The sequence below is a fragment of the Apium graveolens genome, chromosome 2 (assembly GCF_009905375.1).
Source record: "Apium graveolens cultivar Ventura chromosome 2, ASM990537v1, whole genome shotgun sequence".
Lineage (NCBI taxonomy): Eukaryota > Viridiplantae > Streptophyta > Magnoliopsida > Apiales > Apiaceae > Apium > Apium graveolens.
In genome coordinates, this window is record NC_133648.1 from 315,696,152 (window position 1) to 315,722,564 (window position 26,413).

The 26,413-nt window shown below is 36.5% G+C and overlaps 4 protein-coding genes across 5 annotated transcripts; 2 read left to right on the plus strand and 2 right to left on the minus strand.

Annotated features, from left to right (window-relative positions):
* Positions 1-8,152: 8,152 nt before the first annotated feature.
* LOC141704161 (uncharacterized) lies at positions 8,153-9,096 on the minus strand. The gene is made up of 3 exons (XM_074507474.1): positions 8,805-9,096; positions 8,360-8,761; positions 8,153-8,298 (listed from the first exon to the last, which is right to left on the minus strand). Exons 1-3 carry the CDS (start codon positions 9,094-9,096, stop codon positions 8,153-8,155), a joined length of 840 nt encoding a protein of 279 aa, XP_074363575.1.
* A 1,412-nt stretch (positions 9,097-10,508) lies between these two features.
* LOC141708847 (uncharacterized) lies at positions 10,509-14,288 on the plus strand. Its single transcript, XM_074512658.1, has 7 exons — positions 10,509-10,768; positions 11,167-11,208; positions 11,950-12,032; positions 12,141-12,242; positions 12,973-13,187; positions 13,677-13,771; positions 13,849-14,288. Exons 1-7 carry the CDS (start codon positions 10,627-10,629, stop codon positions 14,088-14,090), a joined length of 921 nt encoding a protein of 306 aa, XP_074368759.1. The 5' UTR covers positions 10,509-10,626; the 3' UTR covers positions 14,091-14,288.
* A 1,390-nt stretch (positions 14,289-15,678) lies between these two features.
* On the plus strand, positions 15,679-20,311 carry LOC141708849 (transmembrane 9 superfamily member 8-like). Its single transcript, XM_074512659.1, has 7 exons — positions 15,679-16,004; positions 17,673-17,837; positions 17,927-18,036; positions 18,139-18,247; positions 18,325-18,437; positions 18,528-18,678; positions 18,761-20,311. Exons 1-7 carry the CDS (start codon positions 15,891-15,893, stop codon positions 19,916-19,918), a joined length of 1,920 nt encoding a protein of 639 aa, XP_074368760.1. The 5' UTR covers positions 15,679-15,890; the 3' UTR covers positions 19,919-20,311.
* Positions 20,312-20,806: 495 nt separating this feature from the next.
* Positions 20,807-24,625, minus strand: LOC141708850 (serine carboxypeptidase 24-like). Of its 2 annotated transcripts, XR_012569671.1 has the most exons (10): positions 24,210-24,625; positions 23,644-23,751; positions 23,357-23,452; positions 23,157-23,249; positions 22,899-22,984; positions 22,427-22,824; positions 21,956-22,051; positions 21,753-21,858; positions 21,047-21,406; positions 20,807-20,887 (listed from the first exon to the last, which is right to left on the minus strand). XR_012569671.1 is itself a non-coding variant. In XM_074512660.1 (9 exons), the coding sequence occupies exons 1-9, from the start codon at positions 24,469-24,471 to the stop codon at positions 21,260-21,262; spliced, it is 1,392 nt and encodes a 463-aa protein (XP_074368761.1). In that variant the 5' UTR covers positions 24,472-24,625; the 3' UTR covers positions 20,807-21,259. The 2 variants fall into 2 exon arrangements, 1 of the variants encoding a protein (XP_074368761.1); XM_074512660.1 differs by having other exon boundaries at positions 20,807-21,406.
* Positions 24,626-26,413: the final 1,788 nt, after the last annotated feature.

Sequence of the window (26,413 nt, forward strand, 5' to 3'; positions counted from 1 at the left end):
TGTCTGCTATCTGCTCTTTAGTAGAAATCTTCACAGAACAATAATACCAGCATGTACCTTTTCTCAAATAAAATGACAATCCAGTTGAATATGTGTGAATACAATCTGCGATTAATACATATAAATCAAATAAGTGTGTGCATGAGTAAACGAAATCAAACAGAGAAAGGAAGAATATAACCAAATGGAAATCCTCGAGTCCAGTTGAAACTGTCTCCTTAAAGCTATTTCGCCTCTGACCGTATGTGCGAGTCGATAGCCTCCCAGGATAAAACGAGATACCAGTATAATCGATAGATCGAATATACTCTCAGCGAACTTGAACTAAACCCGAGAACTATCACCGGAGTATTGGAAAATTTAAGACTAAAGAGACCGAGAATGAAAGAGAGGACTCTTATTCCCTTGACTTAATAAAACTGATGCCCTAAGACTCTATTTATAAAGAGAGGTTTGAAAGGACTTGTTTTTCTTTTCGATGTGGTACATGGTATTTATAAGAAAAACTAAGGAATAGGTTTGTGCTACTCTCGATGTGGTACAAAACCACTTTTCATATTAAAAGGTAAAACTTTGGAACATTAGTTCTCATTCACCTTTTACTCATTTTGAGCGTGTAAATATGCGTTGGAATCCCCTCGAAGAGGAGAATATGTTCCAATAAATACACACCACTAACACATAATGTGTCTCACTCATATAGAGTCTCAAAATGATTCACAACTTAGTCTAAAATACTAAGTTTGTCCAACAATCCCCCACAAATGAGATTGATGGTCCAGTAGCACGCACCACATAGACAGATAGACGCGGAGCTTGACTTGGTGATAGTTCCGGCGGTCAGATATAGCATACGATAGGTAGAGAATGCTCCTTGAACCTTCGCTCGAATAAGTATATCGACTTTACTGGTAGACAGTATGACGCGATGTCCTTGAACTGTTCGACCGTTTGTGTAAACGATGATATACTCATCACTATATCTTTCCTGACTCATTCAGTTCTCATGATTATGTCCATTTTGGCCATGGAACATCGTCCTGGTTCTGCAGGAGTTTTTAAAGAATTGTGCCTCGCAATTCTCCTTTGAAGCGGCCCCACTTCTCTCCCACATAGGTGATCTTTATCTTATAGAGTAACCCTCGTTTACTCAACTGAATTCCATGCGTTCACTCATGAACTCCATGTATTCATCAAAGATCATTAAAAACTCAAAGCTTAACCTCGTACCTTACGGGTCTCACTGTTTCCTCATCATAGGAACAGGCCAGAGGTTACCCCCACAGTGATTTGGTCATCATGATTTAGTTGTCCCATTGAACCAAGTTCTTGGGATCTCCAATCAGCAATGGTTGGGTGTCCACCATGATGCCGTTAAGCAATAGGCTTAAGGCCCATCCCTTTCAATGATTTCTCAACCACTTCTTTTGATAACCCTTTGGTTAGTGGATCCGCGATATTATCTTTTGACGGTATATAGTCAATAGTGATAATTCCGGTTGAGATCAATTGTCTAATGGAACTGTGTCGTCGTCGTATATGACGAGACTTTCCATTATACATCGTGCTCTGCGCTCTGCCAATAGCGGATTGACTATCACAATGAATCCCTATTACAGTTACAGGCTTTGGCCATCTTGGAATATCCTCCAGAAACTGACGTAGATATTCAGCCTCTTCGGCGCATTTATCTAGTGCCACAAACTCAGCTTCCATCGTGGAATGAGTTATCACTGTTTGTTTTGAGGATTTCCATGATATTGCCGCTCCAGCTAATGTAAACACATAGCCGCTCGTAGACTTAAGTGCTTTCTTGCTAGATATCCAATTTGCGTCAGTATATCCTTCTAATACTGCTGGGTATCTGCCATAGTGCAATCCATAGTCTCGAGTTCCCCTCAAGTACCTTAGTACCCTTATGATCGCTTTCCAGTGATCAGCTCCCGGATCACTCGTAAACCTACTCAACTTGCTAATTGAGTATGCAATGTCTGGTCTTGTACAGCTCATGAGGTACATCAGACTACCAATTATCCTCGAGTATTCCAATTGGGAAACAGCTACACCTTTGTTCTTGGATAGGTGCAAAGTCATATCCACAGGTGTCCTAGCTTTCTCAAAGTCATCCTTAAGAAACTTCTCAAGGATCTTGTCAATATAATGTGGTTGACTTAATGCGAGACCCTCTGATGTTCTAGAAATTTGAATTCCCAGAATTACATTTGCTAGTCCCATGTCTTTCATGTCGAATCTTGATTTCAACATGTCCTTGGTAGATTTGATCACTTTATCATTGCTTCCGGCAATAAGTAGATCATCTACATATAGCGTCATCATGGCATAACCACTCTCGTTATCCTTGTAATAGGCACATCTATCACATTCATTGATTTTGAAGCCATTAGCCAGCACGACCTCGTCAAATTTTTCATGCCATTTCATAGGCGCTTGCTTCAAACCATACAATGATTTCACCAATCTACAAACTTTTCTTTCTTGTCCTGGGACAACAAACCCTTCGGGTTGTTCCATATAGATTTCCTCATCTATGTCCCCATTTAGGAAGGCTATTTTCACATCCATTTGATGTACAGTTAGATTACGCATTGCAGCAATAGCAAACATCATCCTTATGGACGTTATTCTCATTACAGGAGAATATGTATCAAAATAATCAAGGCCTTTTTATTGCTTGTATCCTTTAATCACAAGTCTGGCCTTATACTTATCAATAGTGCCATCAATTTTCAACTTCTTCTTGAAAACCCACTTGCTACCTAATGGTTTGCAACCAATTGGCAAGTCCACTAGTTCCCAAGTATGATTCTGCATAATTGAATCAACTTCATTCTTGATGGCCTATTTCCACATAGGTCCATCAGGTGAGGTAACCGCCTCCTTATAGGTTTTTGGGTCACCTTCTTCGAGCAAATAGGTCATAAAATCAGACCCATAGGATTTCTCCGTTCGTTGTCTTTTGCTCCTTCTCACTACCCCCACATTTTCGTCTTCACTTTCGTCACTCTCATTATCGTCATCTACAAACTCATGAGATCGTTTAGACGTCGTAGGTTGTTGGTTTCCTGGATTACAGGGAAACATCGTCTCAAAGAATGAGGCATTCCTTGATTCCATAATGGTATTCTTTTGAATATCAGGAATCTTGGATTTATGAACAAGAAACCGATATGCAGTACTATGTGGAGGATATCCGATGAAAATACAATCCACAGTCTTAGGACCTATCTTCACCTTCTTCGGTGTAGGGATCAGTACCTTTGCAAGGCACCCCCAGACTTTCAGGTGTTGATAACTTGGTTTCTTTTTCTTCCACATTTCATAAGGACTTACATCCTTATTCTTGCGCATCGTAATATTTAAAATATTATTTGCGCTTAAGATGGCTTCTCCCCACATCGATTGTGGAAGCCCAAAGCTTAACAACATCGCATTCGTCATTTCTTTCAGAGTGCGATTCTTCCTTTCAGCCACACCATTTGACTGAGAGGAGTATGGTGCAGTGACCTCATGGATTATACCATGTTGTGAACAGAATTCTCCAAATGGTTCAACATATTCACCTCCACGATCACTTCGTATCGCTTTGATTTTCTCAGTCTGTTGTGTCTCAACTTCTTCCTTATAGATTTTAAATTTATCTATAGCTTCGTCTTTGCTTTTCAACAAATATACATAGCAGTATTTTGTACAATCATCAATGAATGTAATAAAATACTTGTTTCCTCTTGTTGGAGCGAATTTTAAATCACATATGTCGCTATGTATTAGGTCTAGCACTTTGGTGTTCTTTTCCACACATTTAAATGATGATCTCGTTAATTTTGCCTCAACACAAGTCTCACACTTATGTTTTGAATCGATAGTAAGTTTAGGTATGTATTCTTTTGCACTTAAACGTCGTAAAGTGTCATAATTTACATGTCCTAATCTAGCATGCCATAAATTAGGAGACTCAAGCAAGTAAGCAGAAGAATTCTTCATTTCATTATCGTCCTTAACGGACATTACATTGAGCTTAAAAAGCCCATCGGTTAAATAACCCTTGCCTACAAACATACCACTCTTAGACAAAATTACTTTATCTGACTCTATTACAATGCGAAAGCCATGCTTACTCAACAGAGAACCAGACACAAGGTTCTTGCGAATATCAGGCACATAAAGTACATTCTTCAAAGTCAGATTCTTCCCAGAGGTCATCTTCAGGATCACCGTGCCTTCACCCTCAATGGTAGAAGTTGCTGAATTCCCCATGTAGAGCTTCTCACCAGCATCAGAAGCTTTGAGGCTAGAGAAAATCGCCTTGTCTGAGCAAACATGCCTAGTAGCACCAGTATCAATCCACCATTCACGTGGATTAGAACCGACCAGGTTCACTTCAGAGACCGTAGCACAGAGGTCTATATCACCCATATCCTTGAAGATATTCTCTACCATGTTTGCTTCTTTCTTCTTGTTGGGCTTCTTGGGCTTCTTGCAGTCAGAAGACCTATGACCAACTTTATCACAGTTGTAGCACTTCCCCTGAAATTTCGACTTCGAAATCCCTCCTTTGGGTGCCAGCTTTGCCCCTTTACTAGAATTAGTCTTCTTGGGCTTGGAGCTTTGAGCGTGCTCCACCATGTTTGCCTTCTCAGTGGCAACATTAACTTTCTTCTCGGACCCTCTATTGTCTTCTTCAATTCGAAGTCTAACAATAAGATCCTCCATAGACATCTCCTTTCGCTTGTGCTTAAGGTAGTTCTTAAAATCTTTCCATCCAGGTGGAAGCTTTTCAATAACAGCAGCAACTTGGAAAGACTCACTTATGACCATTCCCTCAGCATGAATGTCATGAATGATCACCTGCAGTTCCTGCACCTGACTGACCACAGTCTTAGAGTCTGCCATCTTATAATCAAGAAAGTGGCCAACAATCCACTTCTTTGCCCCAGCGTCCTCGGTTTTATACTTATGGTCAAGTGACTCCCATAAGACCTTAGTTGTTGGCTTCGCGCTGTATACGTTATACAACGAGTCAGACAAACAATTTAACACATAGTTCCGACAGATGTAGTCGGAGTGCTTCCAAGCATCAGCAGCATACACAGTCTGCATGTTACTCTCAGCAGTGAGCAACGGTGGTTCTTCCTTAAGGAAGCGATCCATATGCCACGTGGTCAGATAAAAGTGCATCTTTTGTTGCCAACGTTTGAAGTTCGTTCTGTTGAACTTCTCAGGTTTTTCAGCATGTGCAGCAGGCACAATTGGCATAACAGGTGCAGCAGGCACCACAGGTGGAACAGATGGTACGTGCGTCTGTACTACAGGTTATGCACACCAGTAGGCACCGCGGGTATGATCGGAGGAGTGAATCCTGCCGATATCTGTCCAAGAGGAACACTAAACTGTCCAATGATAGTGTGTCCCACAGGCACATGTCCCGAAGGCACATGTCCAACAGGCGTTTGACCCCCATCAGATCGTACGATCCGTGCGTTAGGGTTAATCGGCTGCTGGTGAACCCCATCAGATCCAGTGATCTGTGCGTTGGGATCAGCCGTCATGTTCATCGAATCGTTCACAGTTTGGTTCTCCATCGATCTGTTACTCAACAAAACAAGCAGATACAGATGTATCAGTCACAGATGTATATAAAATAAATAGCTTTAAGATTGTGAATACAATCTGCGATTAATACATATAAATCAAATAAGTGTGTGCATGAGTAAACGAAATCAAACAGAGAAAGGAAGAATATAACCAAATGGAAATCCTCGAGTCCAGTTGAAACTGTCTCCTTAAAGCTATTTCGCCTCTGACCGTATGTGCGAGTCGATAGCCTCCCAGGATAAAACGAGATACCAGTATAATCGATAGATCGAATATACTCTCAGCGAACTTGAACTAAGCCCGAGAACTATCACCGGAGTATTGGAAAATTTAATACTAAAGAGACCGAGAATGAAAGAGAGGACTCTTATTCCCTTGACTTAATAAAACTGATGCCCTAAGACTCTATTTATAAAGAGAGGTTTGAAAGGACTTGTTTTTCTTTTCGATGTGGTACATGGTATTTATAAGAAAAACTAAGGAATAGGTTTGTGCTACTCTCGATGTGGTACAAAACCACTTTTCATATTAAAAGGTAAAACTTTGGAACATTAGTTCTCATTCACCTTTTACTCATTTTGAGCGTGTAAATATGCGTTGGAATCCCCTCGAAGAGGAGAATATGTTCCAATAAATACACACCACTAACACATAATGTGTCTCACTCATATAGAGTCTCAAAATGATTCACAACTTAGAAATATCAGGAGGTAAATCATGCCATTGATCAATAAAAGAATTATTGGATGAAGATGAAGAATGAAGAACAAGAGAAAATTCAGTAGGTGTAGGTTCATAAATAGAAATATCAGAAAGGTGTTGCTGACCAGGAGATGTAATGTCTGAATTAGCAGAAAATTCATGTTGGCTATCAGATGGATAAGAAATCAAAGGAGAACCATTTTCATCAGGATTAGTTAACCATTGAGTAAGAAAATAAGGATCATGACTAGACTTGGTATGAGTATTATTGTGAAAAGTGAATACAATTTCCTTAAAGACAACATGACGAGAAATGAAGATCTGTTTATTATCAAGATTCAATAATTTGTAGCCTTTGCGGTCATGAGGATACCCAAGAAAAACAGAACGGATTGCCCGTGGTTCAAACTTATCATTGTCAAGCACAGAAGCATAATAAAGGCACCCAAAAACCTTGAAACGAATATAATCTGGTGTCATGTTGTAAAGACATTCAAAAGGAGATTTATGATCCAAACCAGGAGAGGGAATCCTATTGATAATGTAAGTAGCTGTGAGGATACACTCCCCCCCAAAAACGAATAGGTAAACCCGATTGAAAACGTAAAGATCTGGCTATAGACAATAATTGTCGATGCCTATGCTCAACACGTCCATTATGAGCTGGTGTACCCACACAAGAAGCTTGATGAAAAACACCTTTATCAAGAAGAAAGGAATTGAAAGCAACATTGAAAAACTACTTGCCTTGGTCACTACAAATTTGTTTGATAGTGGTTTTGAAATTATTTTCAATGTAAGCAAAGAAGCTTTTGAGTTGAAAAATAACATGTTGCTTAGTAGGAATAAGATAAGTCCAAACATTTCGAGAAAAATCATCCACGATGGTGATGAAAATCCGACAACCAAGATGTGTTTCAGATGCATAAGGACCCCATAAGTCGATGTGTAATAAGTCAAAGCTATGACCAGCTCGACTATCACTAAGAGGAAAAGGTAATTTGGTTTGTTTGGACAAAGGGCAGATAGGACACAATTGGTTGCAAGTGTCAACAACATAATTAGTGTTCTCGGAAATTTTATACAAAACATCGCTAGAATCATGTCCCAAGCGTAAATGCCAAAGGGCACTCTGCTGAGTTTTAGTTTGAACAACATTAATACAAGGTTGTGTATATAATGGTGAAGCAATAATTGTTGAGGCTGAAATTGGCTGAAATTCTAAATTAAATAGACCATCAACAAATCGACCAGATGATAACAACCTACTGGAAATGTGATCATGAAACTCATAATGATCCGAGAAAAATAAAACAGACCCTCCGGAATCAGGCATCCACTTGGAAACAGAGAGGAGATTATAATTGAAAGAAGGAATAAAAAACACATTGTACAATATCAATTGTGGATGAATTCTGAATGTTCCAGTTTTATGCACAACAATGGTAGCTCCAGTTGGCAATGCAAGATTAATAGGGGTAACTAAAGACTGAATATCGGTGAGAAGTGACAGGGAGCAACACATATGATCAGTGGCCCCTGTGTCTATAAGCCATGCATAAGTAGAACAATTGTTGACAACTAAATTGGCTGTAGAAGTAACCATACCTGCAAGATGATCCTCTGGGCTGTTGAAACATTTGCCATAACCCACAAAGAAACTCATCATTTGACTGAGTTGATTGATTTGTTGTTGCATCTGTGTAAACTGATCAGAAGAAGAATTAACATCTGCATTTTCCTGATTAGCTTTAGGTAATGGTCGAAATTGACTAGCATTGTCAGTTCCTCCTCAAGATAAGCTTGGAGAAACACCAGCATCTTCTTTCTTTTTCTTTCAGTTGGGTGGATAACCAATCAGCTTATAACAACGTTCCTTTGTATGACCATTAAAATTGCAGTAAGTACACTTCAACACAGGTCTTGAAGTACCAATGAAACTCTGAGATGGTTTCCTAAAACCAGAACCAGAATGACCAGCTACTGCATTTCCAAAATTAGTGACTAATGCATTAGCAAAAAGGAGTATTGGTAGCAACAATACTTTGATATCCTTGTCTTGCTTTCTCATTCTGCTTGACAAACGCATAAGCTTGTGAAAGTGAAGGCAAAAGACTCATCATAAGTATTTGTCCTCGAATAATAGCATTGTTGTCATGTAGCCCCGTCAAAAATTGAAATAGCTTCCTCTTTTGATCCCTTTGAACCTGAATCTTGTGTGCACCACAAACACAATTAACAATAGGCTCTAACACTGAATATTCATCCCACAATCCCTTCAATTTATGGAAATACACCTCAACAAAATTATTTCCTTGCTCTATACTGTGAATATCTTTAAGAACTTGAAAAATTATGTGCTCATTAACTCCCGAGAATCTTCCATGTAATTTCTGCCATACTTCACTAACAGCTGTTACATAATTCAACCCATCACTGATTTCCTCTGCCACAGAATTAAGGATCCAAGTAATGACTAAATCGTTTACTCGCTCCCATTGTGCAAAAAGTGGAGAGGTAACATCTGGTTTTGCATAAGTGCCATTGAAAATTATCCGGTCCAATTAACTTTTTTGCAATTAGAATTAAGCCAGGATGGTCAGTATTATGAACAAACAAGGGATGCAAATTGTTATCAACAACATCAGGATTGTACAATGGAGCATGTTGTGTATTGATTTGTTGATTTTCTTCTGAATTATCATCTTCACTAGTATGAGTAGAATTAGCAGTTTTACTAGTTTCACCGCCTTGTACAACATTTGCATAGCTATAACGCATCATGACTGTAAATCTATGGGTCCATACAATTGTGATTGTACGGAAATAAAATTTCAGCGAAATAAGAAGAAATTAACTCAAAAACAATCTCAAAACAACACAATATCTATTTCGGCAATCTGAAAGAAGAGATAATATCAGAAATTGACGAAAAACACGAATAACCTGTATTTAGGGTTTGTAGAGAACGTAAACGGGATCGAAAAGACGAAAACTTGAAGATATAGTTGACGACGAACGATCTAGAATGTATATATCATTGTCATTATGCGGAGATTGATCGAAATAATGATGAAGGCTCTGATACCATAATAGATTTGCTGATATAGGTTTGTAAATGTAAATAACTACATAGCTTGAAAAGTAAGAAATGAAAATCTATTTGATCAAAGTTACAGAAATAAAGACAACACTGGTTTTTATAGTAGAGTACAACATGTCAGGATAGAATGTAATAGTTTGGCCAGCTCTCAAGTCCAAATACTATTTTGTAATGCTTTGGTTATTTGAGAATCCAAGGCATGAGCTATTGTGATTTTGTGCTGTGATTTTAGACTAACAAGAACTGCATCTGGATGTGTATCACTCGCAATACATCTGCAGGACAAGTTATATTTTTAAGAGTATAATTGGGTATAGAAAATATTTCTGAGATTTTTAGCTGTTGAATGGGGCGTATACGTATGGACGGAAGATTTTTTATTGGAAGAATATATTTCTTTTGAGTTTATAGTATATTTTAATTTTTAATGTATTTTTGCCGAGTCGAATAAAAGCAATAAGGTGCATTATTGTTGTTGTATTGGATCACGTGATTGAGTACTAAACACGTGGGAGTGAACCCCACCATGCCCCCACTGATTATTCTCGATTTCAGGCACGAATAGATCCCCTGTTGCGTGTACTTTACTATACTGTTTCGTCAATAAAAAAAGTATATAAATTAGTAATCCAATCTGATCCAAAATTATAAATTTTTCCGCTTATTAAAGCTAGTCCAATGCGACATGCAAAATAACTATAGTTATTATTATAATTTAGCATCAAAAAGCGTATTTTGGTACTAAAACGAAACTTCAACTCCAATGCTAGATACACTTTGAAACCAAATATTTTCTTATTTATCTAAATTTTATCACTTTATCCTAAATTTCGTTTAAAGTACAACATCTCATTTGCAGTAATATGATGATGTGATTATATGCATAAATAGTTAAATACATCATTATTTTCAAATTTAGAACCAATGATGCATGTATGCATATTTGTATTCAAATATATAACTCCTTTAAAATTGAAAATTTTAATATTTAATTTTAAATTATAGAAATGACATTATTTATAACGTTGTATCAGACTTGATATTTCTTTAGAACGAGTTCATAACAGAAAACCATCTTTATCTTTATTGAAAATGTTGTCTGATTTAACACCAACATAGGACTATTTCACTAGCTTGAGATATAGCTTGTCAGCTGACATAACAAAAGAAGATAGCAAAAGTAAAAACACATGTAGCAAAAACAAAAGATGAGTGTTTCTCTTACAGTGATGACTTTGAATCTTCTAGATGATCAACCAGAAGACAGCCCAAATTCATGGACTAAAAGAAGGGATTTGTGTGTTAGTGTCATCACTAGCTATTCCCCTATCATTCTCTGTACTCAACAAGGTATATCTCAGACACTTGCTTACAATTATGTGTGTGTCTATGCATTGGCGGATCCAGAAATCAAACTCCGGGGACAACGTCTATATTTTGTGAATATACCTTTATATTTTAAATTCTCGGGGTACTTTCATATATTTTCAAAAATTTTAATGATGAAATAACTTAAAATTATTTTATTTTATAAGGGACACGTGTCCTCGGCTCGGCTCCTTACTAGATCCTCCCCTGTGTTTATGTATGATCTTTATTTTGATTAATGTTTTGTGTTGAAGAGGGATTTCAATCATGGTAAGATGGGTTTTGTTTCTTATCTATCTTATTCTAGTTTTTTTATTTATAATGTTTGATACACTGAATTTACTGAAAATGGTTTCTTATTTGGTTTTGGTATTGTTAAGGGCTAATCTCACAGTTGGAGTATTTTCGACAGTCTTTGCCAGGTATTGTTTCTGATTGTGCATTCCGATTTGCTATTCGTATTCGAATTCCAAGTATAATTATAATGAAATTGTTGGTGTTTTCTTTTGCTAATCGAAAAACCAACTCTGCTAAAAAGATTTGGAATTGATATCCTCTAGCAATGTTAGTTTTACTTGTGAATCATGGCTAAACTGACGATAAATACTTATTTCAAGTGAAATAGGCAAAATTTTGCTATGGCAAGCCACAGATTAGTGGGAAGTGGCTATTAATGTCTTACTTGCATTTTTTCTAATGGATGTGCTAATTAATAGAGTACTCAACATTTCTTTGTTTAATAAAAAATAAAAAGTTTTTTGAAGTTGTAGTCCAATTCTTTAAGATATGATTATCAAACTGTTGAAGATGCATTGGTCAACAATTCATGTGCGCTCTATAATTTAGGAATATAGACATGGATAACTGATGAAACGTATATATGAAGCACCAAGCATGTAAGCACCCATTTAGAGAGCCGGAGGGAAGATATTAGTACTATTTATGCCTGTTGATGTTAACTTTTTTGGTTTCTAAAGTCATTGTTAGCGTGATGGATTCAATCTAGAAAACTCATTATAATTCTAATATTGTTGATTTACTATTATGACGTAATTCCTTTAATAGTTCATTAAATGAATGTAGAGAACAAGAATATATACTCTCATTCTCATACTAAATCCCAAACTCAAGTAACGATAGAATTGGTTCTTTTATGATTTCAGGTTACGATCATTTTGGAATTTCAAGGAAAGGTTCTGAAGACACTTCTGATGAGCATTGCACTATATTATATGACAAAGAAAAGGTAAAAAAAAGTTATATTTTTTGCTAGCAAAAGTTAGCTTAGAGTCTTGTAGACTGCGTTATTGTTGTAGCTGTTGGCTGTTTTTACTATGCGCTCGTATTGGTCTAGGTGGAGCTCTTAGAAGGTGGAACTTTTTGGCTGTCAGAGTCCCCTTCAGTACCTGGAAGTATGTCATGGGGGTGTGAAGTTCCAAGTGTTGCAACCTGGGCGATATCCTTTACAATGTGATATGCTTTTGGTGTTCTTTCAACTCTATGGCTCTGTTTGTTTGTTTGTTAAATATCCCTGAGTATCCACACATCTACACATCATGTCACACTTGAATCTTTTTGGTTATGTTGGTTTCATGGGATAGATAATCCCCGAACTATTGGCCTATTTGTGCCAAAATTAATATTTTAGTCCTTGAGTTATTTCACGAAAAAAAAATTAATTACTTTATAGCTTATTATATGGGGTTCATTATGACGAGGGATAAGGTGAGACTGTATTAGTCCGCCTAAATGATCCAGAAAGGGGGATAAAAAATAGTCCATGGATTAGTTTGAAGGATTAGATATGATAAAGTAAGTGCAGATTCTAGATAGTCATAGATTAAACTCCTTGCAAACAAGAGCCCTAAAATAATCCTCGCGTTTATTAATTCATTTGTTTTAGTTTGTGGGAGGACTATTAAATCCCAACCCTCTCCCAGGGTATTGTTAAATATTAGTTGCGCATAAATGAACTAAAAAGATATTAAGTTTCGTCCATGATATAACTTACAGACTTATGTAGTATAAATTTAAAGCAAATGGCTAATAGTACGGAAATTTATTAATCCATGAAACAAACAAAGCATAAATTTAGATGTCGCATGAATTATTACACCTGCCTATGGTAACACTAACACCACCGGTGGATTGGCAGCCAAAAATTGTTTCCTTGATTAAATGTGCACACATTTCAATTAAAAGGAGTCGAGTTGCCAGGTTTTACTTTCCAAATAGTGAACACAAACATGGATAAGTTAAGTCCTCGTGCTCGCAGGAGAAGTGCGTTGCTTACTTGGCAACACATTGCATCACTACCTCCTATTTTACCTGTTGTTTATTGTGGAGGATTTAACACACACAAGGAATCAACGACAGGACGTTTTCTTCTTGGGAGATCAAGGTATTGTAGTTAATTGCAATGTGATATTTTATGCAGATCTGTTCATCTATCTGGTGCAATCATATTCTCTGGTATCGATATATGTGCTTTTCATTATTATGTTTTCGATCCTTTGCTAGACTAATAGTTGACTCGTTTGAAGATTCATGTGCAACTGAGGATTCTTCGCCAATCCTGTATCATCCTTTGATTCATTTAGTGTGCTATTTAGCAACATAATACAAATCCTGACGAGCTGATAATTGTAGGATCACGCTTTGTGCCAACTGAATTATTTTATTTCCCTCGGACTTGAGTATACTCCAAACCAGTTTTTCGCATAATACAGTCAGTTCAGTTCTGTCAGTAACTTGGAAATTTCACAGGACTCAGTTTTATCTAGATATCAAAATTTATCTTTTATGTATTTTATCTAACTTGGTTATAGGTATGGGGATATATTTAAGACCAGGATCGCTGATAATTATGTGTAAGCTCTTTCTCCTGCAGTGAGCACGGTGTCGTGGGCGATATGAGGGATGCATGGCCCAGTGCTCGGGTAAGGAAGAATGTTCGTCTCATACACACATATCATGGTTTTAAAGGTACTTGAATACTTTCCAGTTCAAAATATTATCTGGCTGATGGAACCGCTACTTCAGTTCTTATATGGTAATGTCAGGTAACAAACAAGGAGCTCTTGAATTAGTAAAATTGATTTTCAGAGCATTTTGCCTCTGCTGGGATCGCCAAACTCAGGACTTGCACGTGGACTGGATTCTTTTCAGAGGCAGAGTTCTAATCCCAGTGTCATCCGAAGTGGTGAGTGATAACATTGACGGGTATTATCCATCTTCCCACTATCCCGTATTTGCAGAATTTTTGCTTCCGCGTACTGTGAGGTTGCTTGAGACCCCTGTTTAAGATGGGAACTGAAGTAACACTGGAAAGAAACCCTTCTAGTTCCATTTTCAGTTTTTCTTTCCTGCATATATCTTTCATTGTTTTGAAAATGTATTTACGTACTGCGAAAAAATGTATTTTACGTATTACGAAATTCACATTTCCAGAAAGAACATCAAGTTCCAGCAAGAAACTGAAAAAAGTATCTTTATACAATTATACTGATAAATTTGTACAAGTTCATGCATTGCCATTTATTTGAAGTGTGTGTTAGAACTTAGCAGGGCAGTTTCGAAACGCCATAGGATTTTTAGCAGGTAGATTTGTAGGTGTGTGTAGCATAATGAAGTGTTCAGAGAGAATGCAATTAAGCAAAGAAGATCTTTAAGAGAAGGAAGAGCAAATTATAGATCTGCGAAGAAGTCTTATTTTTTAGAACTTGTGATATTAATAACAAAAGAGTTGGATCACGAGTGAGTGGCAAGTCAACGTCTTGATTCACACCAATAGAAACAGTGTTTGCAAAGCAAGCTTAATATACCACTCAATTCACTAGAGGAAGGCATCTTTGAATACATGTTAGTTGTGCAACGATAAATGCTAGAGTGTTTTTATACATGTGAGTTCATTCTCACTCCTTTTATCTCTCTATTTATGTTTTAAATTCTCTGAATGAGTTAGAGTGAGCTGAGAGGACAGAATATAAACTTATAAGCACAGGAGTTATTCGACGGTGCTCTTTTTTTTTTAATACTCTATTTTGACGCCGATTCCGGATTTTTTAACTTTGTTTTCTAAGTTGTTATTCTAATAAATCTCGAGATAATTTTTTTTTTAAAACTCTATTTTGACGCCGATTCTGGATTTTTTGACTTTATTTTTTTCAAGTTGTTATTCTAATAAATCTCGAGATAGACAGTAATGAAAAAATAAAATTATATTACCTCGTGAGCTGTATATCATGTTCATCATATTTTCTTAATTAAAAATCTATCACTTGAGCTATATTATCACCTTCGTTTAGTTAATTCATGATGGTTTAGCTGTCTTCATAATTTTTATGGTTTTTTTTAAAGTTGTTATTCTAATAAATCTCTAGTTAAGATAATAATCAAATATAAAATTATATTATCTCGTGAGCTATATATATCATCACGTTATTTATATTTTCTTATTAAATATCTATCACTTGAGCTATGTTATTACGTTCGTTTAATTGATTTTCGATAATTTTAATTAATAATTACAAAATTATACTCTCAAGTCTCAACTAGCAATTTTGACATTATTACCTTAAAATCAACTCAGTAAGAAGCAACAACACTATACATTTCTTTATTTTTGTGCTTGCCTAAAATAATTTCCATTTTATTGAGAAAAAGCTGCATAGACAACAAACACTATATATATATGTATATATATATATATATGTCAAATAAATATACATCAACCAAAATTGACAAACAAATTAGAATTTATAACTTTTAAATCACTGATTATATAGGCACAAAACCACATTATAATATTATATTAAAAAAATTAATACTAATTTAAGAAAAATATTAATAACGGAAAATAGATTAATAAATTTACACGCACCCCCTCAATTTATGTGATCTACAGACTAGACGAGTGCTCTCCTGTTTCCTTCTCCCTTCCCATTAATCTCTACATCTTTAAACACTATACAGAGAGAGAGAGAGATGTGCGAGAGAGAGATGTGCGAGAGAGATTGATTTATGAAATACGTGTATGTATAAATAGAGACTCTGCAAGATCTAATCTACATCCAGCTTTTAATTTCTCACAGTGACGTTAAAAATGACGAACGATCAGACGACGTCGTTTTGGTCCTGGATCTTCATAGCTTCTCTTCTCTTCGTTCATTCTCACTCCTTTTATCTCCCCGGCGTCGCTCCCGTCGATTTCGAAAAGGCAAGCTTCTATACACACACATTAAAATTGATATGTTTTGTTAATTACTACTGTTATGAATCGAATTTTATTGGTTAATTATTGTTTTTTGAATTTGTTACGGATCTTCTGATTGTTATATTATGTATGCGCTTGTCGATTTATGCGAAGTGTAGTGTTGTTAACTGCTTTCGTAATTGTTATATATGTAGCGGTTTTGGATTTGTGTAGATAGGTGCAATGAAATGACAAGTTATTTGAAGTGCGAATGCAAGTTACTCGAATGCGTGTGGATCATGATTGATTGGTGATTGGTAGTGTGCGGATCACGTAGTATATTCCTCTTAATTCACGTAGTATATTCCTCTTAATTGACAACATTTATTTGAGATGAATCTTCTTTAAATTGTCGTCTTCCGTTGTAGTTGCTTTAAATATTTTCTCCGCCTGGCGGATTCTTGTTGTCAGCTTTTTGTTTACGAAGAATTTACTTTTTCTTATGGATTTAGTACAGGAAGTTGTTTCAATAAGCGGTGCTTATGTTGACTTGTCATAAGTCATAATTTAGTATCTGGAGTATTTAATTTGTTGTGGCGTTTATTGATATTGGACTGCCACTTCAAAGTCATTAGCTTACATAACATGACATGGAAAATGTAAAACCTTAAATTGTCGTCTTCCGGTGTAGTTTAAATGTTTTGTATTTGATATAGGTTGCTTTAAATGTTTTTCTCTGCCTGGTGGAGTTTAATTACGTAATCTTGTTGTCAGCTATTGGGTACTAAGAGTTCTCTTTTTTTATGGATTTAGTGCCGAAAGTTGTTTTTAATAGCGGTGCTTATGTTTTACTTGTAACAAGTCATAATTTAATATCTGAAATATTTACTTTACAGTGGTGGTGTTGATTTATATTGTACTGCCACTTCAAGTTATTTTCAAGTACAGATGCAAGTTACTCGAATTGATTTCGTGCGTGTGGATCATTGATCCGTTGGTGATTGGTAGTGTGTGGATTACGTAAATTGGCATATATTTCTCTTGATTGACGGCATTTATTTAAGATGCATCTTCTTCAAATTGTCGTCTTTCTATATAGTTTATGGATAGTTTTGTAGTTTATATAGGTTTCCTTAAATGTTTTCTCCGTCTGGTGGATTTTAATTACGTGATCGTGTTGTCAGCTTTTTTTTACTAAGAATTTACTTTTCTTATGGATATAGTACCGAAAGTTGTTTTAATAACCGGCGGTTCTGTTCACTTGTCATAGGTCATAATTTAGTATTTGAAATATTAATTCATTGTGGCGTTTATTGATATTGAACCGCCACTTCAAGGTCATTACCTTACATGACATGACATGGAAAATGCAAAACCTTGAAATTATTGTTGGACTTTTTAAACTGTGAATTCGTGGTGCAACCTACTATTTCAGACCCCGTCATTCCAAACCAATCAAACTTGTTGATTTATCTATATGATGTAAACCTTTTTGGAAGAGCTTAGGAGTCTGTAAGTGTGTAATTTTAGTTTTGATGCTGCACAATAGAGTTGTCTTTTTGACATGCATTGTTATATTTGTAACATAACATGAATGTGTCTTCATATTTCTCCATTCGTGATTGTAAAAGTTGTATATCTATCTTGTCATAATGACCCTCCATGAATGTTATAAGTTGTTGGTCGATGCAGGGGGACCTTCTTAAGGTGAAAGTGAACAAGCTGACTTCAATTAAAACACAACTTCCTTATTCCTATTATACTCTCCCGTTTTGTCAACCGAAGACAATTGTGGATAGTGCAGAAAATCTCGGAGAAGTTCTTCGTGGTGACCGTATTGAGAACTCGCCATATGAGGTTGGACAATTTTCATTTTACTTATTATTACATGATATTTTTGTTGCTTGAAATGGTTTTTATTAATTTATTATTGGTTATTATCACAGTTCAAAATGCGAGAACCACAGATGTGCAATATTTTGTGTCGTGCTACACTAGATGAAAAGAAAGCAAAGAGTATTAAACAAAAGATCAATGATGATTACCGAGTGAACATGTAAGACTCTTATTGCAAAGGTTTCGTTAGTTCAACAATGTCAGACTACAAGAAGCCACTTGCAGACCTAATATATTTTAATTTTCTCTTATGCACATACAGGATCTTGGATAATCTTCCATTGGTTGTTCCAGTACGTAGATTGGACCAGGAATCATCCTTTCTATACCAACATGGTTATCTTGTTGGTCTCAAAGGAATATATGCTGGTGTAAGTATTAGAAGCTTTTGCCCTGCTTATTTGGTGCTGCAATTTAGTAGACTTTATAATTGCATTAATATGTGCAGAGCAAGGACGAGAAGTATTTTATTAACAACCACTTAGCATTTACAGTCAAGTACCACAAGGATTTACAAACAGACTCCGCAAGGATCGTAGGATTTGAAGTGAAACCTTTCAGGTTCTGTGTTCTACCAGTTTGATTATAGCTTCTTTTAAAATACTTTTGTGGAAGATTATAATTGTTGATATAATCTTCTTGTCGGTACAGTGTTAAACATGAATATGAAGGTACCTGGAATGATAAGACTCGCTTAACTACCTGTGATCCTCATGCCAAACGCACAGTTACCAACTCTGAATCTCCTCAAGAGGTTGCTGATAAGAAGGAAATTATCTTTACTTATGATGTTGAGTTTGAGGTAAGGCCTAATGTTACTTCTCCTTTTTGTTGGAAGTTAAGAACACGTTATCTTTTCTAAATCTCCTTCTATTATCCTGCAGCCTAGTGATGTTAAATGGGCTTCTAGATGGGATAGTTATCTTTTGATGACAGATGATCAAATTCATTGGTTTTCCATCGTCAATTCTTTGATGATTGTTCTTTTCCTCTCTGGAATGGTGGCTATGATCATGCTGCGGACACTTTACCGGGATATTTCAAAGTACAACCAGTTAGAGACCCAGGAAGAAGCCCTAGAAGAAACTGGATGGAAACTGGTTCATGGAGATGTTTTCAGGCCTCCAGTGAACTCAAATTTGCTGTGCGTTTATGTTGGTACAGGTGTTCAATTTTTTGGAATGATACTTGTTGCTATGATCTTTGCAGTTCTTGGGTTCTTGTCCCCTTCAAACAGAGGTGGGCTGATGACAGCTCTACTTCTACTCTGGGTCTTTATGGGTATATTTGCTGGGTATGCATCGGCCAGGATTTATAAGATGTTTAAGGGAACAGAGTGGAAAAAGATCACAATCCAAACAGCTTTCATGTTCCCAGGAATTGTTTTTGCCATATTCTTTGTGTTGAATGCTCTTATATGGGGTGAAAAATCGTCAGGGGCCGTACCCTTCGGTACGATGTTTGCTTTGGTATTCTTGTGGTTTGGCATCTCAGTTCCCCTTGTTTTTGTGGGAAGTTATGTTGGGTTTAGGAAGCCTGCGATGGAGCATCCTGTGAAAACAAACACTATTCCCAGACAGATACCTGAACAGGCTTGGTACATGCACCCAGTGTTTTCTGTTTTGATTGGAGGAATTCTTCCCTTTGGGGCTGTATTCATAGAGCTGTTTTTCATCTTGACCTCCATCTGGTTGCAGCAATTTTATTACATTTTTGGATTCCTTTTCCTAGTGTTCATCATCTTAGTTGTCACATGTGCGGAGATCAGTATCGTGCTATGCTATTTCCAGTTATGCAGTGAGGATTACCTTTGGTGGTGGAGGTCATACCTTACATCAGGCTCCTCAGCACTCTATCTTTTTCTCTATGCAGCATTTTACTTCTTCACAAAGCTGAATATCACAAAGCCGGTGTCTGGCATTTTGTACTTCGGCTACATGTTGATTGCTTCATACTCATTCTTCGTGCTCACTGGTACAATTGGGTTTTTCGCATGTTTATGGTTCACAAGGCTGGTATACTCGTCAGTGAAGATTGACTGATTAATTTACTAATGAAAGGTAACCAATGGTTTATTATACTTTGAGGAAGCATATAACCTCTTTCGTGATTAAGCCTTTAAACTATAGGGGTACTCTTGATAGTCTTGAAGTTGGGTAATTTTAATATAGAAATTTGTTTTGTGAACTCCTCAGACCCTGGCACTTGAAATCAGTTTCCTGTTCCCATTTTCATTTCATTTTGTTATGGGCCTGTATTAAGATACCTTGATAAGAAATATTTGAAGGAATCACCATGTTCAGTGTTTCCTGACAGAATTGAATGGAGGCATTTTTATGTATGTAAAACTACAAAATTTTCTAGCAATCTTGCTGGTTGAGGTGAAATAATTGGCTAGTGCACATAATGTATTGGCAATGTGTTTCTTGGGATCATCTTTGTTTTTCTTAATGCCTTAGAATGTAAAATTAAAATGAACACATAGTTATTTTATTTCATATCGTATTGTGCTTTTGTTTGCGGAAGAATCTGCTGTATTTGTTTTTCCGCAATTTAGTTGAATAGCATGAATTGCAGGGGAGTTGTCACTCTTATTTCTTGTACGTTTATGTTACTCAGTAGTCAGGACCCATAAATAGATGTTTGCCAAGAAAGTTTTGGTGCAGTGGTTGAGCACGTGTCCTTGCAACGAGGTCACGAGTTCGACTTCTGCGTGTGTGATTAATTATCAAACAAAAATAAATGCTTTACCTTCGAGACTTGCTTTTCTTACCAGGACCAACTATTCCAACTTATAAGTTCTCTTTTCCTATTGGTCCAACTTGTATAGAGCTTATTATCATGCATACACCATTTACTTTTTTTAATTAGAAACAATGAAACACTAACAACATTTATTCAACAAATTAGCGAAAAGAAGGCCGGGCATCGAGTCGAAAGAACGTATATTAAACAAGACATAATAGCATTTAATTGAATACAAATGCAATGTTACATACAAACAAAACAACCTTTTTTTTTTTTGACTAATTTTGGCTTATAGCCTTACAAATGAGTATCTGTTCTCAACAATTCACGGGGTGAGCCAGGATCGAACCCAGGATCTGGGACGACAGAGGATAAGCCCTTTACCACTTGAGCTATCCAACCGTGCTCACAAACAAAACAACCTTACTACCAATTAGTAGACTACTACAATCAATTCCAATGTAAATGAGTGATCTCTATACCAGTCATTCAACCCCAACTTCGTCGGAATTTTGACATTTTTTGCGATTAATCGTCTGTCAGACATACCGCGATAAATTTGTTCCCGGATCTTGTACGCACGGCACGTTACCTAACATTCTTACCCTCCACAGCATTTGAAATTCACAATCTTGTTATGATTTGGATGGTAAAAGTTTGCCTCCCAGAAAATTTCGAAACATAAGTAAAGCTCTTTTGGGCTCAAACAGAGGAACTTCATGGCCAGCTCCTCTCACTGTGACAAATGTTAGTCCTTCATACACTTCTGTCCAACCTCCTACCTATACAATCATCAATCATATCTATAATTGTTGCATCTAGAATATAGGTCATGTTCCCTCGCAATCGTGTGTTAGTTAAGTTTATCTAACATATTACTCCAGGGGCGTCGGATCTATATTTCAAGAGTTTTTTCCTTATGCGGAAAATATCCGCGGAAAGGAGGAAAGGAGAAAAGCCCTTCCGCGGAAAAATAAAAAAAAACCCTAGACCTGGACTCTTGAAATAATGATCTAAGGGTTCTGGAGCAGTGTGTTGGATATGGCTTATATAACACACGATTGTTAGGGATTAGCACCCCTAGAATATATATTCAGAATTTAAAAACTGAAATGTGTGCAAACATACCTGGCCACCTGTATACCATGGATACCAACGTGTCTGTACTGTGAGATTCATATGGCTTAGAGCAAATCTAGTTGCTGTCACCGGTACTACTGAATCTGTGTCGCCGCTTCAAGAATTTTAGGCAAAAACAGTTTTTGAGTACCTGATAGTTGATTTAACTTTGCGTGTGCGCGTTTTTAAACCAAGGTTTGCTATTTATGTACCTGAACACCCAGATTCTGAGACCACCTGCAATCAGCTTCTTGTACGTGGGGATCATTGACGTCGCGCTATCATTCCAGTTTCTTATCAAGACATCACTGCCGGAAATTGAAAGCATTATACATCACAAAAATTGTAAGAAAGAATCAATAAAGCTTGTGTATCGCACGTTATTACAGGGGAAGGGGATGCATAGCTGAGCTCCTATGATCTGCCTGAGCTCTAATACCATGTCAAGGAACTAGTTACTCTAAAATCTAAAGGTGTTAGAGAATGGCCCTTTTCAGGATCTTACATTCTTACAATCCCCACCACTCGAGAGCCCATTAATGGGTCGAAAAATGGATCACTGCATGAGCTCTGATACCATGTCAAGTAACCAGTTACTCTAAAACCTCAAGGTGTTAGAGAATGACATTTTTCAGGTTTTTAAATTCTAACAGCTATTAATTCATCAGTGTTATTGAAATTACCTGCATGCAGTCCATTTATATGGAATCCCGGTAGAATTGGCATGCAAAGCTCGTTGTACGTCTGGTCGATTATAGTAAATCTCCGCATAATTTTCAGTACAAGGATCATATCCAGAAACTCTTCGACGCAAGAGAGTATTCTTGAGCCTTACACTTCCTACAGAGTTATTATTCGGCTTACAAAATGGCGTGTAGATGCTGTAGGGATCAATGTCACCAAACTCGTAATCCAATGCATAAGATACAGCTTTATCACACTGCTCAGAAGATTTATCGGCTTTAAAATCACACGTTTTCATAATCAATTTATAAGTAGCATCTGATATCATGGAATGTGTCCACCAGTATGAAATAGTACCAATGTTGTCATAGTAATTGTCTGTAACAGCATTTCCCACCTGTATAACTGAACTTTAGGCCTTAAATTCAAGTCATGCTTGAACTACATTGTTATCACAAACACAAAACTTACTATGAATCCTTTAAGGTTGATGGATGGCCGAGAAGTTGCTTTGTTGTAGTCATAGATTTTCTCCGCCAACTGAGGAACATAATGCCCTGCACATACACTTAGAGTTGATAGCGAGAATATGTAAAGTTTCTTAAATATGGTCCATTTACAAATGCAGGGTATTTTTACAGCAAACGCTTATTTTTTTTGCTGCAGCTGATTTTTGAAGACTAATCGGAACTTGCAGATGTTAAGAAAGGCTTCTACATGTTTATGTACCTGCATAACTCTCTCCGGAGATGTAAAACTCTCTATATTTGTACTGAGGAAATCTTGACATCCAGTTTACGAGGAAAACCAGAGCATCCTGAGCTGATTAACAAGTTTTAATTCTATGATTAACAAAGTTGTCGCGACAGAATGTAGCAATAATGGTAACAATAAGGTATATTAGTCAGGGTTCATGAATAATGAACTACCTGTTCTGTTATCCCCCGAGTCCAACAGATTTGAGCTTGTATTCGAGTACGAGAATCCAACACCAGCAGGCGATTCAAGAAACAGGATATTCGCGTCTGCAACCACACAAGTAAAATAATTCAGGGATCTGAAAATTGAATTAATAGACCTACGCGGTTTTTAATCTAATTAAGCTTCATCAAGCAGCACTATCGCGCTTAATTGGATCATACAATTTAACGTCTTCAAAATTATCAAATTATGCTTTTAACAGGCATTATGTTATACATTGTACAGGTGCACACACCTTTGTTCCATGAATTTTTGTTGAGATACAGAGAGGAAGCAGTCTTGTTAACGCGAAATGGTCCGATTTCTTCGGAAGCTCCATATGCTACTGATGAACAACCTGGACCTGCGTATTTAAAGGGTTAACCCACCACCAAGCGTGGACTAAGCTACAATGAAAGTCACTATCAATAACGGCTAGTTTTCTAATAAATTCAACTTGATTTTGATATGATCATATGAAAATTATTAATAAATTTGTAATAATAGTCCTTCTATGAGATTATTTTTACTCCGAAGTCAAGGTCATATATCCGGTAGCTCACCTACTCAGCTAACACGCGAAGCTCAATTCATTGTTGGAACCATTCTCTAACGCCTTAAGATTTTAGATGAGTCGACTACTAAACAGTTTCTGAACTTTTGAAGAGAGGACAATGAAATCATACAGACATTACGTGTAAATGCAGATATCACAAAGAGATTTAGATGCAAAATTAACGCTGACATATCGTCGAATTCATCTACTGTATATCATGTAGCACAAGTTAAGCAAGAAAATAACATACAAGTAACTAAACTAACCTCCATTGAGCCAAAGAACAAGAGGCTTGGTAACCGAATTGCTAGTAGCTTCAGTCAGCCAGTAGAACAGAGCCCGGCCTTGTTGCTCATCGACAGTAACGTAGCCCGAAAACTGTGAGAATTTAACCGGTGGCTGGCCAGGAAGCGACGTGATCCGATCCAGCTCTTGTTCTTCATTTATCACCGCAGCAACATTCAAGATTACTTGCGAAAATAATATGAAAACCACTAACCCTAAGCAAACTCGGCTAATTATCTCCATTGCACAGAGCTAATGAATCAGCTGCTGTGCAATGAAAATGATGTATAGAGAAGTTACTTTCTAGCTAGCACACAAAAGAATCGACAGAGTTGTGTGTTGTGAAAGTATTAATTGGTAGAAGAAAGATATATGAGTACTGATGTACCTGTATAATTAAATAGTGCAGTGTACAACATGTTGGCTCCTTGATCTGATTTAAATAAGAGCATAACTAGACACATTAATCTTTCTATAATCATCGTTAATTATTATAATTCAAGTCAGCAGAGAAAATATACTTGTACTTATATGTTAATCCAAAGAATAGATCCATATGGAAACTGCTGAAGTTCTAACTGTTAGTGATCATATAATTCTTCTTTTTCTTGGTAATTAACAACTCAAGCCCTCCGCTTTTATCAAGTTACTTATAAAATATCGCAAACGAGCTCGTAAACTTATACGTTTACATTCGAAACCAAAATTACGTTGACCCGAGTATGGTATTATTACCGACTCTTGAACATCTCCAATAGGCTCTGTGGGGGCGTTTAGATGGTGGTTGAGAATCAGAATCGGGAATGAGAATGAAAGATACGAGAATGACGTAAATGAGGTTACCATTTCATAAACCTGAATTACGAATCCAAACACACTAATACACGGGATTAAGGTTCTGGTTCCTGTTAACATGACTCATTAACTCATTAATCATTAACCATCAACCAAAATGCCCCTTTATCTTTTATACTTTCTTTCACAAGTTTCGAATCATCTATTGCAATCAGAATTTCTTTGAAATTACAAGATTCTTATATAATTTTGTAAATTAGGCAATGTCTTGGAGATAATTAGGCTAATGCACATAATTAGCTAGATAAGTAAAGGGCAGATATCAGATATTGGTTGAGACATCTCCACATATAGAAGTAGAATAGTAAATGCGTACATCAAACAAAAGCCCACATCTTGTATCTATTTTACACAAGTATAAGTATGTACACTACAGATATCGGCAACGGCATGTAATCGAGTCGTGGTCCTAGTCGTCCTGCATGTGTATTGAAAGTTGGAAGTTGAGAAAATGAGAAGCACGGTAGCATGTAACATCTCACATCGATAAAAATAAGAATAAAAATGAGAGCCTGAGAGATTTTTATAAATATATGTCAACAATTAAATGGTATCAAATCGTTAATGATTTGACTTGTGGTGAGTTGTTGTGTATGATAAGTGTTGGGTTTGAACGTTATAGTAACAGTATCGGTACTAATAAATCTTTATGGAGTGAGACATTAAAATGGCCACATTTTTATTGGGATTGACATGTGATTGTGATAATTCTAAATGAGAGATTTTATTATTTTTGATACATTGGTTCACAAATTGGACATATGAAGTATAATATATTCGCTAGACTCACAAAAAAATTCATTCAAATATATTCTTTAAAAAATTATAACGGACAGATGATTGGTGCAAGATCGTATTTGGTACCTAAGGCTGGACCTTTACAAAAACGCAAGTGGCCAGAAATTGTACATGAAGAGTACCAATTCCATGTATAAATGCTGTGTTAGTTTCAGAGTCTTTCGCTTAAATACGATTTATCTTGATTCACGTAGTTTGTAGGTTATTCAGTTAGATTTACTCAGCGCGCACCCAAAGATAAGGGTTACGGGTTAACTACGATAAAAAAAACATGTATAAAACCGAACAAACAAGTTCATTTTCTGACGTTTGCTTTCACCTGTTCTGTTGATTTAATATTAGCCATCTCTCTTCTTGGTAAAAAGAGCTAAGAACAGTTGAGACATTCATGTATTGAATTGAATTAAATAAAGTGGGCAGAGATGCACTTCACAAGTCAAGCACTACGAAATATGACAGTGTAGGCCGGCCTATATTTTCTTCACGAACTGGGGTCAAAATTTTCGGTCCAAATTATCTCAGCAAATATTTC